This window comes from Mycetomoellerius zeteki, unplaced genomic scaffold (assembly GCF_001594055.1).
Source record: "Mycetomoellerius zeteki isolate Tzet28-1 unplaced genomic scaffold, Tzet1.0 scaffold89, whole genome shotgun sequence".
Taxonomy (NCBI): Eukaryota; Metazoa; Arthropoda; class Insecta; order Hymenoptera; family Formicidae; genus Mycetomoellerius; species Mycetomoellerius zeteki.
The window spans coordinates 287163-302828 of NW_017257924.1; the positions used below are offsets into that span (position 1 = coordinate 287163).

General features: G+C 34.0%; 2 protein-coding genes across 3 annotated transcripts; both read left to right on the plus strand.

Moving 5' to 3' along the window:
* The first annotated feature begins 308 nt into the window (after positions 1-308).
* Positions 309-5248, plus strand: Nup133 (nuclear pore complex protein Nup133). The gene is given in 5 exon segments (XM_018459959.1): positions 309-475; positions 803-1142; positions 2207-2667; positions 2669-5010; positions 5102-5248. Coding segments are annotated over 5 exon segments (3372 nt in total). The 5' UTR covers positions 309-380; the 3' UTR covers positions 5236-5248.
* A 1541-nt stretch (positions 5249-6789) lies between these two features.
* On the plus strand, positions 6790-15248 carry SCCRO4 (DCN1-like protein SCCRO4). 2 transcript variants are annotated; one of them, XM_018459897.1, is made up of 5 exons: positions 6790-7096; positions 13898-14039; positions 14260-14626; positions 14735-14942; positions 15054-15248. In XM_018459897.1, exons 2-5 carry the CDS (start codon positions 13909-13911, stop codon positions 15137-15139), a joined length of 792 nt encoding a protein of 263 aa, XP_018315399.1. In that variant the 5' UTR covers positions 6790-7096; positions 13898-13908; the 3' UTR covers positions 15140-15248. The 2 variants fall into 2 exon arrangements, with proteins under 2 accessions (XP_018315399.1, XP_018315400.1); XM_018459898.1 differs by lacking the exon at positions 6790-7096 and adding an exon at positions 7608-7792.
* Positions 15249-15666: the final 418 nt, after the last annotated feature.

Sequence of the window (15666 nt, forward strand, 5' to 3'; positions counted from 1 at the left end):
AAGCTTAGTTTAAGAAGTAAGAGTAAGAAATTGACCAGAGTCGAATGTGAGAAGAATAATCGACTGTGATTGGTCAATTTTTTACTCTTCTTAAACCAAGCTTACTTCGCATATTGTAGACGACGCCTAATGTAGAACCAGCTTTACTGCGGAATAGGGACTGGAGAGTCTTCGCTAGCGAAGATTCGTGCGCCGGTTTGTGCCGGTTTAATTTATTACGCCGCTTAACCTAGTTTGAAAACCGCGAAATAAGTAGTGTAAATTGAAGGTATAAATCGAATGTAGAGATTTACATGTTTTATAAAATCATAAGATTCTATCGAGTATTTAGTAAAAGATTAAGATATAGGTTTTCTTGAAGTAGTTATTGATTTAAGAAAATGGATCGTACAAACATGACAAGTCCGTTGGGAAAAACAGTAGCTTCACCTAGGAAACGATTGTCGATCATTCAATCGCTAAAGAAAAATAGCTCGTAAGTTTCTTTGCATATAATATTACAATCATGGAATTTATTACATAAGGAAGTTTCTTTATGTCATGTAGAATAATATATGAATTAAGAGAAAAAGCATTTGTACAGTGATAATTATACAGTATTATAGTACAGGGATATAATTATGCAGTTTAGCACCTCGCAGCTCAAAAGTTTCAATAAAATTAAGCTCATTCGACGTGTAGAATGCATAGAACAAAAGAATCTGGCAGAATGAACCTAATTTTATTGATTTTTGAGCTGTGGGGTATGCTAAACTGTACAATCAGCATTATTCATTCTAATAATGTTTTATTTCATCTTTAGCACAACTAGTGCAGCTGGACGTACAAATCAATCTATACAAGTAATATGCAGGACACAAAGTCATGTAGTAGAGAATTTTGGTTCTCCATTACCAGTCCTGGTTACAGAGGCATTGACATTTGTAGATCGGAATACAGCTGTTAGCGTTAATATATCTGAGGATGGTTGGGCCTGGCTTGTTTATGGCCGTAAATTACTTGTATGGCAATGTAAAGCTAATATTCATGATTCAAAACAGAGGAGAACCTTTAAGAGTCAATGTCGTGAATTGTTATTGCCTCAAAGTGATCTAGCTCATAAAGCAGACTGTATAGCAGTTTGGGTGCTGCCTGGTCACCAGGTAATAAAAGATTGAACTACTATAATTTTATTTGTAATGTATTCATGCATTATCAACATAGGTAGCAAATTGTTTCAATGTATTATATCAATTATTTCAATTTTTTATTCATAACATCTAACTTTGACCAATCGTTGGGGCTTCTCTGTACATACATTGTACATTTACATGGTCGGATCTTATTTCTTATTCAATTTTTTAGTTTTTTTTTTAAAAAAGGTTTTAACTTTTTCTCTCTCTCTCAAATCCTGTATATATTACGTACAAGACAATAATAAAAAATACGGATTGCATGTTCCATCGGGGTACCTCTAGCATCCCCTTAAACTTACTTAATAAATGTTCTATAATTTTTTATATTAATATTTTTATTTTTTAAGATATGCTTTAAGAATTTAGATTGTAATGCAGATTGTAACACTTAGCGCTGCTAAGATTGAATAAGAAAAACGAAAATATAATAATTAATAAAAATAAAAAAATAATGAAAGTTAATAATTAAAAAATAATAATAAATTTAATCTGAATACACTGTTACACTGAATAAAAATAAAGTTAGCTATTTATTTTTCATAACGTATGTCTTGAAAATTTGTAAGGCATTACTTCCCAATCCTGATTATACAGGGGAGATTATACCGGGGCTAAGTGGACACTTTTTTTTTTCAATTGCAATTTTCAGTAACAAAGTAAACGATTTTAGTCAAATGATTATTAGCGTTTTATAGTGATTATAAGACTATAAGATGGCAATAAAAAGTTTTGGTGTTTGCAATTTCATTTCATCCATATGCACAAAAAATGATGTGATTCTGAAAATGAAATCTCCAAAATTACTTTTGACTATCGAAAACACGTTTGACTATTTAAACATAACAACGCGGCACCTAAAGTAACCAAACTTTGTTGGTAAAGAAGACACACAAGATGCTATCTACAATATAAATTGGGAATTCATAAGATATATTTTTGCCACTCAAGATTCAAATACGAGCTTAGCCCTTCTCCCCTTTTATATATATATATATATATGTATGTATATGAAATTACATGTTTGTTCTTAGGTTCCTAGTTGCATGGCAGTCTCGCCAGAAGGAGTAGTGCGTTTCTGGGCGAGTGTGGCACATGAAGGATCTTCTGTGGAGACAAGTGCTGAGCTTGCAGGACAAGAAGTAGATTGTCTTATACACGTTCCAGGCCATGGGTGCATTCTAGCCACTACCACATGTACGGTAGCGCTCTTACAGCCGCAATTCAACAATGGAAAGAACAATATTACATGCCAAGTGCTTCGAACGAGTCAAGGATGGCTCGGTGGTATAGGTCGCAAAATGACCTCCCTCATTTTTGGAGCGATACCACAGTCGCCTGTTACAGAGACGAAATTGGTAAAAGTTACGTGCACATTACTGAACGAGAGAGGATCAAGAGTTCTCATTCTTGCCGGATCTTCTTTGCAATATTGGTTCTTTTCTCATAACGAACAGGAGAAAATGGAATTTGACGAAGACATCACTGATATCGTTCAGCACTCAAAATATGAGCACATGGTTCGTTGATATGCAAACGTGTGAAGAAGGAATAGTCCTTTTAATGGCAGCCTATTGCGCTGATATTTCTATTCAAATTCATTTTGCACTCGGACTATTGCCTTTAGTCGGCACGACACTATCAAACTCATTTAAATGGTTTATACCGGTGAAAATCGATCCAATATTTTATCACAATGATATAGAGTCGAGACTAGTTTCTTATCATTTCATATTGTGCGGTTGGGAGGCGATTATATACAATCGGCATAATGTACTTGTGGTTAACACTGCGTCTGAGGTCGAGCAAGATAAGATCGATCTGGTGAGAGGCAGCGAGGACGGTATACTCGGCGGTGCTATATGCTCAGCGACTCCGGTATTGTTCACAAAAAGTATCGGTCTTGTGTCCATTGTACCGGTAGACTTTGCAGTGCAAGATTTCAACACTGGATACACGGACACTACCATGAGTATGGATTACACCTATAAAGTAAATCAAACGGCCCAAAACTTTTCCACTCTTATAAGTAACGACGAGTTGCAGGATATGTATTGCAGTTCTGATACAGTCACACAATTACGTGCCGCCTTTCTCCTCAGCCTTCGACAGAATAAAGCACAATGTAATGAGATTCTCTCCCAGCTGTTCCCTCTGCAGGAGGACCCGGTAATGGACATCGATGCTACTCTTGACACGCTCATTTTAAAGGTCGCGAAGGATTTAATCGACGATTATCCGGCCAATGATCCGAGATGGGCCCACCATAGAGATCTGTCAATAACGATGAACGCGGTCACTTCTATGCAAATACCACATCAGCTGGAGGGTAAGCAAAAAGCGTTAGATCTCTTTATAATGTTCTTGAAAGAGCACAACTTGTGGAATAGGTTTTGTGCTGTTACGTGTAGGGGTACTATTATGTCCACATCTCATGTGCTCGGTGAATACGCAGAGAAAGTAGTTGCGGCAGTGACACTGTACAGTTTGCAAAATAGATATGCAGAGATCATAGATGCTGTTGTGAACCAAACTTTGAATGAGAAAGATGCGTATGTGTCTGATGAGCTGACAGTGTGCGATGTATTCTATCGTGAGGTAAGCACAGTGCATCTATTCCTGCCAATATTGGTAGAGAAGGCGCATGAAGTCACGCAATCTGAAAGACCTTTGCAACAAGTTGGACAATACATCATGCAAGTCAATACCATTTTATTGACTGTATTATACGAGGTAGTAAAGTATCGTCAGTATAACGCTGAACGCTTCGTCCCTGCCAAGTTTTCCAATGAAATAACAGAATACCTTCCTTGGACAGCTGCGCCAGGTAAGGATGGGTTGAGAAGCTGTCTTAATACGATGCAGAGTATCACCATCAAGCACGGTATAACAGGAACCGGCGACTCCACTGTGAGGAACGAGCTGTATGAGCAATTAGTTAGTCTGATTGATTTGATATTGGATGGGAGAAAATGTCACTTAGAGAGCATTCGTGGCACAGAAAAATTCGAAGTTCTCCTAAAGCAATATGAGACAGAGCGCGCTAATTTGATACAACCGCTGATAAAGGAAGAACAATATGATAACGCCGCGATGCTTGCTGAGAAATATTGTGACTTTCCTTCGCTCGTACAGATCTGCGAGTTAACCGACAATAAGAATCGACTAGACGGATACATCGAGAAATTTGCGGTTCAAGATTTCGCTGGCTTCTTATTCTCTTGGTACGTGAAAGACGGACGTCAGGGTCAATTGGTTGAGAGATGCAGACGCGGCGGTACCGCGGAGCTAACGGAAAAGCTGTCGGAGCATCCTACTTTGTCCTGGGTGCAAGCTGCATTGACTGATGAGCTGCGATTCGCCGCCAATACGCTTCATACCTTAGCGGTTCAAGAATCCGAGCTAGTCACTCGTAAAAAGTCGATGCTATCGTTGGCCAAACTGGCTCTGCTCGCGTCGGACGAATCGGAGGATAAAGTAATGGACTGCGTGAAAACGATTGATAATGAATTAACGCTCATAGCTTATCAGGAAGATCTGCCGGCACAGGTGCTCACGGCATATGGCTACGATATTAAAAAGCTGCGGGTGCTCACACCGCGAGAATTAATTATGCTTTATACCTCGAATGACAATGTTATCGCCAATGAGTACGATTTCAAGAAGGCCCTTGATTTGCTGGACTATGTAGAACATGAAGAAGATAAATCATCGCTGAGATTACAAATATGGGCGCGTGCGGCTCGGCGAAATCAGTGGGACAATGTGGAAAAGAATCCTGAGCAACAGGTTCAGGAGACGCTACTTTTCAAGTTAATGGATCTTACTTACTTTATGGGTAAGTATATTCAAAGACACATTGATAAGTAATTTATTGAAAGAATGAGATTTTTAATTTAAATTAATGTTTGCATTTTTATCGTTTTTAGGTGGAAAAGTAGATGAATTTTTGCCACACATTGATATGCTTCTGAAGGAACCAGAGCTCGGGGAACTTGCTACTTCCAGTAATTTCCAGTTTCTTATAAAATTAATATATGAATACGCTTATCGAAGTTATTGATGTATAAAATATTCACGAGTATAGTTGCGATTATATTTTTGTACAAAAGGAAAGATTTAGAGATATTTATATATATAACAATTTTTTCTTTAATACTTTTGAAGATTTTTTTCAGAAGTGCTAAAAGGTTTGCAGTAATCCATTTGGCACCTTTGAAGAAAATATCCGAAAAAAAAAAAATAAAAAAAAAGTACTTACATGACTTTTGTCACTGAAACGGCCAATTTGAACAGCTCATGAGCAGACGACGTCTAATGGCCCGTCTACAATACACATAGGCTGTGTTCCAAATTTACTGCCAGCACAGAAAATGCTACAGTTTACGTTACGTACATTATAGATTTTCAGTACTGGCAGTCAATTTTGGAACCCAGCCATAGTAAGCTTGGTTTAAGAAGTAAGAGTAAGAAATTGACCAATCAGTCGATTATCCTTCTTACATTCAACTGTGATTGGTCAATTTCTTATTCTTACAGCCTCATCTATTACTGATACTGCCATTGTAGACCACGCACTAGATTGGATTCGCTACTGGCTTTACGGTCTCTACCGTGATTGGCCAATTCGCTTACGCTTAAGATGCTAATACAGCTCTCTGATTGGTTCATGCACTAGCTTAAGATCATCTCGAATCTTGAGCACCGTCTATGGATTCCGCTCTTAAGATTAAGAAATTGACCAATCAGTCGATTATCCTTCTTACATTCAACTGTGATTGGTCAATTTCTTACTCTTACAGCCTTATCCATTACTGATTCTGCCATTGTAGACGACGCATGATGGCCTTTACCCCGGATCTACAATAGAGTTTTAAGCCTTAAGCCATAAGAAATGGGCGAATTATCTCAGATCTACAATAGGTGTTTTAAGCCTGAAGCCATAAGAAATGGGCGAATCACAGTCGATTATTCTCCTTGAATTCAACTGTAATTGGTCAATTTCTTACGACTTAAGTAAAACACCTATTGTAGATCCGGACTTAGGGTGAAATCACACGGTGCGGAAAAAGACTGCGGAATAGAGAATGCGTCATTGAAGCAACCAATCAACGCTATTCAGCGCTATTCGGAATAGCGCTGATTGATTTCTTCAATGACGCATTCTCTATTCCGCAGTCTTTTTCCGCACCGTGTGATTTCACCCTTATGACTAAATTTTTGTACGTGTGATGGCCTTTACATTGGATTCGCTACCAACCTTACGGTCTCTACTGTGATTGGCCAATTTGCTTACTGATTACGTCTTACGGCCTTACGTTTTTCTATTTGCTCCCGACTTAAGCCCGATTTATAATGGCCGTAACCGTTAACTTATGCCGGTGCCGGTAAAGTTCAACCATAGGATTTCAATGCTTTCGTTCATACTAATACGGCAAGTTAGTATGAACGAAAGCATTGAAATCCTATGGTTGAACTTTACCGGCACCGGCATAAGTTAACGGTTACGGCCATTATAAATCAGGCTTTAAGTTTTTCTATGCGTCATGGCCTTTAACCTAGTGAAAACGAATTTTGCATGTTTGGCACCCCTGTTAAGGTAAGAAAGGTGGGGGAAAGGCATGCCGTCTATGAAGTATGAAAACGGTATTGAAACGAAATAAAACCGACTGTGTGTTCTGGAAGATTTCGCACCGTGTGATATTTGGAGTATAATATCGAGACTGGATTCAAATTAATCGATGGATCGAGCATATATACTGTCAATGGCACTATGATCGATACCGTTCGCACACCCCGCGATAGTCCGGACGTAAAATTTCGATGATCTCGATGCGTGGTTAGCGTGGTGTCTCATTAGTAACGAAGTGACACGACGGAGCGATACTTCGGAGAGTAATTTTTCTAACAATTTGTCGAGGAAGGTAAGGACGGCGCGTGTGACTCGCGTTTTGCGGCACCTTGCGATCGTCATTCGAAAGAGCGACTGAAGCCGCCGACGCGAGACAAAAAATTTCGCACCTAATATTACGATGTGACTCAATGCGATTCGCTCACACGCAACGCAAGATTGCGGGGGCCGTTCCTATTCGCGTGTTTGGCAAGTTCTGTGCCTCTCGAGATCTCAATTGAGCGAGCGTCAACAGAATGATACGCGCGTATTTTTCTCAGTTACGCCGTCACGCCGAATTTCCTCGGGTAGAACCGATGATTGCGCGATACGTGAATTTAATTGGCGATCTTAACCTCGCATAATCGCGATAACTCATTCAATCGCGCGCTCTCTTTCTCTGTCTCAAGCATATAGAGAAAAAGAAAAAAAAGCGTGTATGCATGCGCTCGCGCGCGCGCGCGCGTGTGTCAGTTCATGTCACTTTAACGACGACGACGAAAAAAAAAAGTCCAGTTACGTTTGGTTACGTTGTTCTCGCGGCTATCCTTTACTTCGAAATCCTAAAGTCCATTTTCACAATATTATCTAAAGATTAAAGATTACCAAGAGATTCATTCAATGAAATTCATTCATGAATTTCTTGATAACCTATCTTTAGGTAATAATAGATTGTAAAGACAGGGCTGTTTGACAAGAGTCGTTTGATAACGAACGTCCTCGCCGCGTGGTAAGTGTTATCTATTAATTTTCTCGATCGCGAGATGCCCGTTCTCGCGCTACCCTGGTCCCGTGATCCTCGCACATTGATGTCGATCTTTCGTATTGCATTTTCTGTCACGCTTATCGCTTCTTGAAATGTCGACATCTTTTATCGTGGGCATCGACTTTCTTGTTATATACTCGCGATAATTTATTATTTGCGAAATATGCGGATATATACATTTGTAGTACGATAAGATTTATATATATATATATACACACACACATACAAACGCATACAGTACGAATACACACCACACACGCGCGCGCGCACGTTCTCATTGTCACGTTCTTTTTAACACATTCTCCTCTCGAGTAGTAAATTTGTTATTTACTCTACAACTCTCATTCGTAAGTAATATGCAAACTTGTCGGGTATATTACATTTTATCAATTTGAAATCTATAGTCAATGAGCCTCATAAATTTGTTTCTACAGCAACTGTCAACAGATTCGAACAAGCTTTAAGTCAATGATCTTATCATGTTGACATGAAGCTCTCTAAATAGATTTATATATTTTTTTCTAGCTTAAACACTTGTACATGTATACTTATTTACTGGTAAGATTTATATAATAAATAAACTGTTAAAAAAATATATACACTACCGCTCAAAAGTTTGGAGCACTTTATAATTTTTAGATAAAACCATGTTTTTTTTTACAGATACAATTATTTTATTGAAAATATCGACATATACATATGAACGTACACTATTTGAGTACAGTTTAAATTTAAAACAACAACAAAATAATATATATATTATATATATATATTATAAAAAGAATGTGAAAGAATTCTGCAAAATCGCCTCCTCAATCGCTGGATTTAAATCCAATCGAGCTCTTGTGGGAAGAGCTTGACAGAGCTGTATGTAAAAAGTGTTCTACTTTTAAGGAAGATCTTTGGAAAATTTTAGAAGAAGCTTGGTACAATATCGGAGCAGAAACTATCAAAAAATTAATCACTAGAATGCCAAGATATCAGACAGTCAAATATAAAAAGGGATTCTTTTGCAAAAAGACAGTTTAATCAGTTTTGTTGTCTAACACTAAATATATATGTAATTTTGTTTTAAACTTAAGCTCTTCTCAAATAGCGTACATTCATAGATATGTTGATCTTTTCAAAAAAATAATTGTATCTGTAAAAAAATATGTATTATCTAAAAATTATAAGGTGCTCCAAACTTTTGAGCGGTAGTGTATATATGTATATGTGTACTTATTTGCTATAATATCGACATAATTAAAAAATTAATTTTTATTTTTATATATTTTTACATATTTTTATATTCACTTACAAAAAAATGACAGAAATGTAAGAAAAAGAAAAGAATATGCTTTTATTCCTCTACAATGAATATTGTGTGTGTTACATTAAAATTAATTGTTATATTAAAATTAATTATTCAAGTAAATTGAACAATTCAAAATTAATATTACAAAAAAATTTTTGCTCATTCAAAGCATTAAAACTTATTTTCTGAAAACTTTGTTTTTTGAATTATGTCATTACTGTAGCAAAATGATATACATATATATTTTCTAAATAACTGATTTATTGTATATACACATGTGCATACACGCACAGAGGATGTTTAAAAAATAAAAAGGCGCTCAGAAAGTAATTGAAAATCCCAGAAAAGAAAAAAGTTGATATAAACATAGATCCGGAAATACGTTTGTTTTTGAGTTATCATTATTCTTATGTTAAAATTTGAAATTGCTTTACTTTCGAATTTTTTGTTAAAACTGAAAAGAAAGATGACTCTTATGAGGATTTTATAACATAATTAAAGTCAAAAGTTGCGGGCTGCCTTAGTAATAACCAGAATGCAGCCCTTCCTACTAATGTTTGAACTCTACCTCCCTCGTGGAGGTAGTTTGCTTAATGTCTCTTGGCAGAAATCTCAGGATCAACGCATATCTAGGCCTATATCAATTTTTATTCTTTATACCAACCTTTTGTTCTTATTCCTGAATCACCTCTCGAAATCCCGAGCGATTAGCCTTCACTTAAACTCCCTGTGCGAGCGCGCACACATACGTATACACATATATACAAAAAAACAGTCATGTTTGTCAAAAATAGATTTTGTAAAGTGTCTCTCTGCTACAAAGGATGAAAGTAAAATAAGTCAATTTTTGTTTGTATTTCGATCCTTTTAAGAAAAACTTTGATTATTTTCTCATGGCTTTAGACAAATAAAACTAGAATATTTACGATTCAAAAATTATAAGACTAAATATATATAATTTGCGTTACACTTTTTAAATAAAAATCGACCCATGTCACCCATCCTTTGTCAATAAAAAGCAGGATTGGGTAGTAACTAATTAACAAGTTAAAAGTTAAATGAAAAGTTAATAATTTAATTAGTTAATTTTAAATGAATTAATTTTTAACTTAATTTAATTATTTTTAAATTTTAATTTATTAACTTTTTACTTTTTAAGTTAAGTTTCTTTATCTGTATAAATGTCAATATTATTTTTTATAAAATCTTAAATATTAGAAAATTAGTTTAGAAAAAGCTCAATGATTGTGTGATAGACGCATCATTCCTAATGCCCAAGGATGAACATGAGTTGGATCTGCATTTAGAAAACTTTATCAATGCTATTACGTCATGCTATTCTTGTTTTATATCTAATAAGCGATAGAATAAAAACTGTTTATGTATGTATAATTTTTAAAAATCATACAGACATGGCCAACAAGATTGCTTATATTTTTAAAAATTATATTTTATTTTTCTTTTGCTATACAGGGTGTATCTGAAATAACGTATATATACAGTGCTATTCTTAATAAAAAACTGAGTCGAAAAGTCCTCTACCATTTTGCAATTTTCGCAATAGTTAACAAGATATTAATTACTAAAAATCGCTGAATATTGGTTTTCAATAAGTTTTTACTCAAATACTATCAACTTTACAGAAAAACCTTAACTTAGTTTTTTTTGTTTATTTAACTTTTAACTTTTAACTAAATTAATTTTATAAGCCATTATATAACTTTAACTTAACTTAGTTTTAAAATAAAACATGAACCTACTCCCTTATAAAAAGATTATTGATTCGATACCTGGCATGTGCAATGTAATAGGTTTGTTTTATTGCTGCATTGGTGAAAAATTCTCGTAATATCTCTGTTTTTAAAAATTGTCGTATTTTAAGTTTATAAAGATTCCTTAAGGCTCCTGAGTAGTCATGACAGCCATATTGAATTGTGACGTCAGAAGCAAGAAATGACATGTTAATTTTTATTACGTGCCAGTTGTGTAAATAGACACTTTAAAACAATTGTAAAAATGGACGAAAGCTATGTTTATCCTCCCTGACAGTCACTAAATAATCGTATAAAAAGTGATAAAAGACACGTGAAGTGCTTTTATTCAATGGGCATGCATAGCCTATTTTTATTTACATGAGCCTTTTATCACTTTTTACGATTATTTACTGACTGTCATGCGGGATAAGCATAGTTTTCGTTCATTTTTACAAATCCATTTTTAAAACTATCTCATCATTTTGTTTTATCCAAATTGTCAGTGCCAGTTGTGTAAATAGACACTTTAAAACAATTGTAAAAATGGACGAAAGCTATGTTTATCCTCCCTGACAGTCACTAAATAATCGTATAAAAAGTGATAAAAGACACGTGAAGTGCTTTTATTCAATGGGCATGCATAGCCTATTTTTATTTACATGAGCCTTTTATCACTTTTTACGATTATTTACTGACTGTCATGCGGGATAAGCATAGTTTTCGTTCATTTTTACAAATCCATTTTTAAAACTATCTCATCATTTTGTTTTATCCAAATTGTCTTCATTTACAAATGGCACGTCTCAAAAATTAACTTGTCATTTCTCGCTTCTGACGTCACGATTCATTATGACTGTGGTGACTACTTAGGAGTCTTAAACTTTTCTAGACTTTTATAAGTTTTTTTTTTCAAAATTGTAGTATGACAAATCTTAGAATATTTCAAAATTTATGTAAGTTAAGTCTAGAAAAGACGTAAACTTTCTCAGTACTTCTGAAGTGTTGCAATTCGTATAAAAAAATCTGAAAACATTTCTAAAAAGTTATAAAATTATACAAAAATTTTAAAATTTACATAATCCTGAAAAATTATATGAAGAATCCTGAAAAAAATTTTATCGAGTCTAAACTGTGTATTAGAACTTATCGTTTTTGCTAAATTTCAAACATATACTTTTATTTCAAAACAGAATAGACGCTAATATATCTATTTAAAAAATAGACTCAATACGTTTTTTTTTGTTGGTAAAACGCAAATAATAATGTAGCAATATTTGTTAACAAAATATTAGAGATAAAACAATAAATAACGATTTTTGATTGGTTGTATAATAACTAATGATATACATACATCAATGTGTATTGGTTGTATACGTTAATTTGGTTGTACGTGGCACGGTTGTCTCTTGACTCTTATTATAAGACTCTACGAAATATGAGTCTAGATCACAATCTTGCTTTAAGAGGCCATAAAGCCGTAAAAAATTGACCAATTACAGTCGAATATGAAAAAATAATCGACTGTGATTGATTAATTCTTACGACTTTACGTCTTATGGCCTCTTAAAGCAAGGTTGTAGATTTAAACCCTGAACTTACAGCACATTAATGTCAGAAATCAAGCAGACTTTGATATATTTGCTATAATTCGATGCAGATTTATGATAGATACTGTAACAGGATCTATCGAATGCAGATTCTGTTCTATATACATTTCTATCAGATTATATCAGCAGGTTTTATTGGCGAAGCACGAACTTAATGCAGATCTGATTGATGATAATTGCTAGATTCTTTTCAATCATTAAGTTAGATCGTTTCTTCCAATTCGCTAGCATGATGTCAACAATTTGTTTACTTGGTAAAGTATATTGTATATATTAAATATATATCTATTCTATATATATATATATTTATATGTAGAATAGATATTTATTAAATATATGTAATATATTTTTTAGCGTATATAACAAAATTATTTTTAATATATACAGAGTGTTTGATATTTGGTTTTGCACCATTCATGGATAGATAAAGCGAACTAAATTAAATCGAAAAATTTTGTATCATTTTGCAATTTTCGCAACAGTTAACGAGATATTCATTTCTAAAGATCATCGAATAAGTGTGTATCCGTCCGGTCTATCGCCAAATGCAAGCGCGCATGATACGGCTGCCCAGCGCAGGGAGGTGTTTTCTTTCGCTGCTCGTGCATTGCCAAGGCCACTTGTAGTATATAACTTTAAGACAAAAATAGTTAGTAGAGTTTATCTACTGATATTATTACAAAAATGTTTACCATACAAACGAACATGATTATGAATTTATTTTGACACATGTAATATCTCTACTGAATTGATATTTTGTGGTACATTCCGATATTAATTACGCGTATGTAATGTACAAATAGATTCCGTATAGAAGCAAGAATAATTTCTTAATAAAAGAATCATTGCATATTTGTATGATAATTTTGAAGTTGCTGAAAGGGCCCTAGCGGAGCATCTTTACCACTTGTCATATCATTATGCCTGAACCCGCGAAATGTTCAGCATGTATGTGATTGGAGAACTTTAATCGCTATTAATTTAAAAACTATTATAGTCTCAACATTTACGTATTAGGATTTTAGACTTAAAATTATTTCAAGAACACGCTTTTAAAAGGTGATCCGGTAGTTACAGGACACCCTGTATATACACATATATATATATATATACACACATATACGTATACACACAAGTATAATTTCGTTGTGTTAAAGTATTTGTTATACTTTATAAACAAATATATTGCCATCAAAAGGTATTTAGACTAAATTTCACAGCGTTCTCTCCGAGGAAAATTTTATTCAATATAATAGTATACGTTACGTGTACTATATATTTCAAGTAAAATTTTGCTGGGAGTACGTTCGTTCTGAAATGTAGCCTTACAAATAATGAGGCTTTACTTTCTTAAACATTAATTTAAGAGAAGAACGTGACTTATATGTAAAAATATAAACTTTTATTCTAGTGAAGAGAGGGATGCCACGTAGCAAGCGAAGAGGACCTTCCAGCACAAATCACAATCATACCCCTATTGATATGTCAGTATCTGGTGCACATGAAGAGAGTTTACCTAGGCATCCTTCAAAACGGTTAAGACATACCTCTAGGTTTGAAACCATATTTTATAATAACAGTATATAAATGTTAATATTTATTTAATTATGCCTAACAATATCGTTTCATTCTAAAATAAGAAAAATTAATAATATTAAAAGTCCTTTTTGATATATTTTTTTAATTTTTATATATAATATTATTGATTCATTATTGAATTAAATAAAGAGTAATTTTTAATTTTTTTTTAATATATGAATAATATTGTTGCAGTGCCAGACGATACACAAAATCTGATGATGTATCCAATGCATCAATGTTTTCCCAAAAACGTTGTATCACCTGGTTCAGAGAATATACCTCGCCAGATGATACAGACACTCTCGGACCTGAAGGAATGGAAAAGTTTTGTGAAGATATTGGTGTAGAACCTGAAAATGTAGTAATGCTCGTTCTTGCATATAGAATGAATGCTCGGCAAATGGGCTTCTTCACACTGAGTGAATGGCTTAAAGGTTTCTCGGAGCTTCAATGCGATTCGATTAGTAAAATACAACAGAAGCTCGAGTACCTAAGGAATCAACTAAATGACCCATATACATTTAAGGGAATTTATAGATATGCTTACGATTTCGCTAGAGTATGTGCGACGTTATCTATATTATCAATATTCAGATTTACGCGTACGAATGTAACGAACATCGAATTTGTCTGCTGCTTTTGATTATTTTGCTCGAACTCTTTATAGGACAAAGATCAACGTAGCATGGACATGGATACAGCAAGAGTAATGTTACAATTACTTTTGGGAAAACATTGGCCACTGTTTACACAGTTTGCTCAGTTCCTAGATCAATCAAAGTACAAAGTGATCAATAAAGATCAATGGTGCAACATATTAGAATTTTCACGTACAATCAATCATGACTTATCTAATTATGATTTAGACGGAGCGTGTAAGTGCACGGGAGAGGACTGTTTATATTGATTCTAATAAAAACATAGTAGATTATCTTACATTTACAGAATTCATATGTTATTGTATATATAATATATGGTTCTTTTAGGGCCAGTAATGCTTGATGAATTTGTTGAATGGTTAAAAATTCAACGAGACGAAGGATCATCTTCAACAGAAGCTAGAGGCAGCTGAAACATCATAAGAATAGTCCGTTGAACTACAAACAATTCGTTTCTTTTATCATATAATATTCTGTAATTAACAACAAATTTCTGTTTATAAATACCATAATCTCGCAATATTTCCATTACCATCTCATACTATTTTTTTATTACGATTAAATAGTAGTGATATATTGTAAGTAGTTTATCTTACTATGATTTAGAGTATCTTCTATACAAATTTGGCTGAAAATTTTTATTTAATCTGTTTTCTTATTTATCGCCTCTTGCAATTAATCCAGGGTTTATCGCAGAAACTCTTGTGATTAGAAATAAAACTATTTTGATATAAGATTTACTTGTGCAATTTACAAAAATAATTTGATATATTAAATTATGGATAAATGAGTTGAACTGGTAACATAGCATTTTCCAAATTGAGTAATATTTTAGATAATAATTGCCGTTGACTTCCAGTGATTGTAGACTATACATTTTGTGTCATTGCAGAAACATACTTTCTCTGGTAAAAATTTTTCTTAGAATTCTTATAAAAAC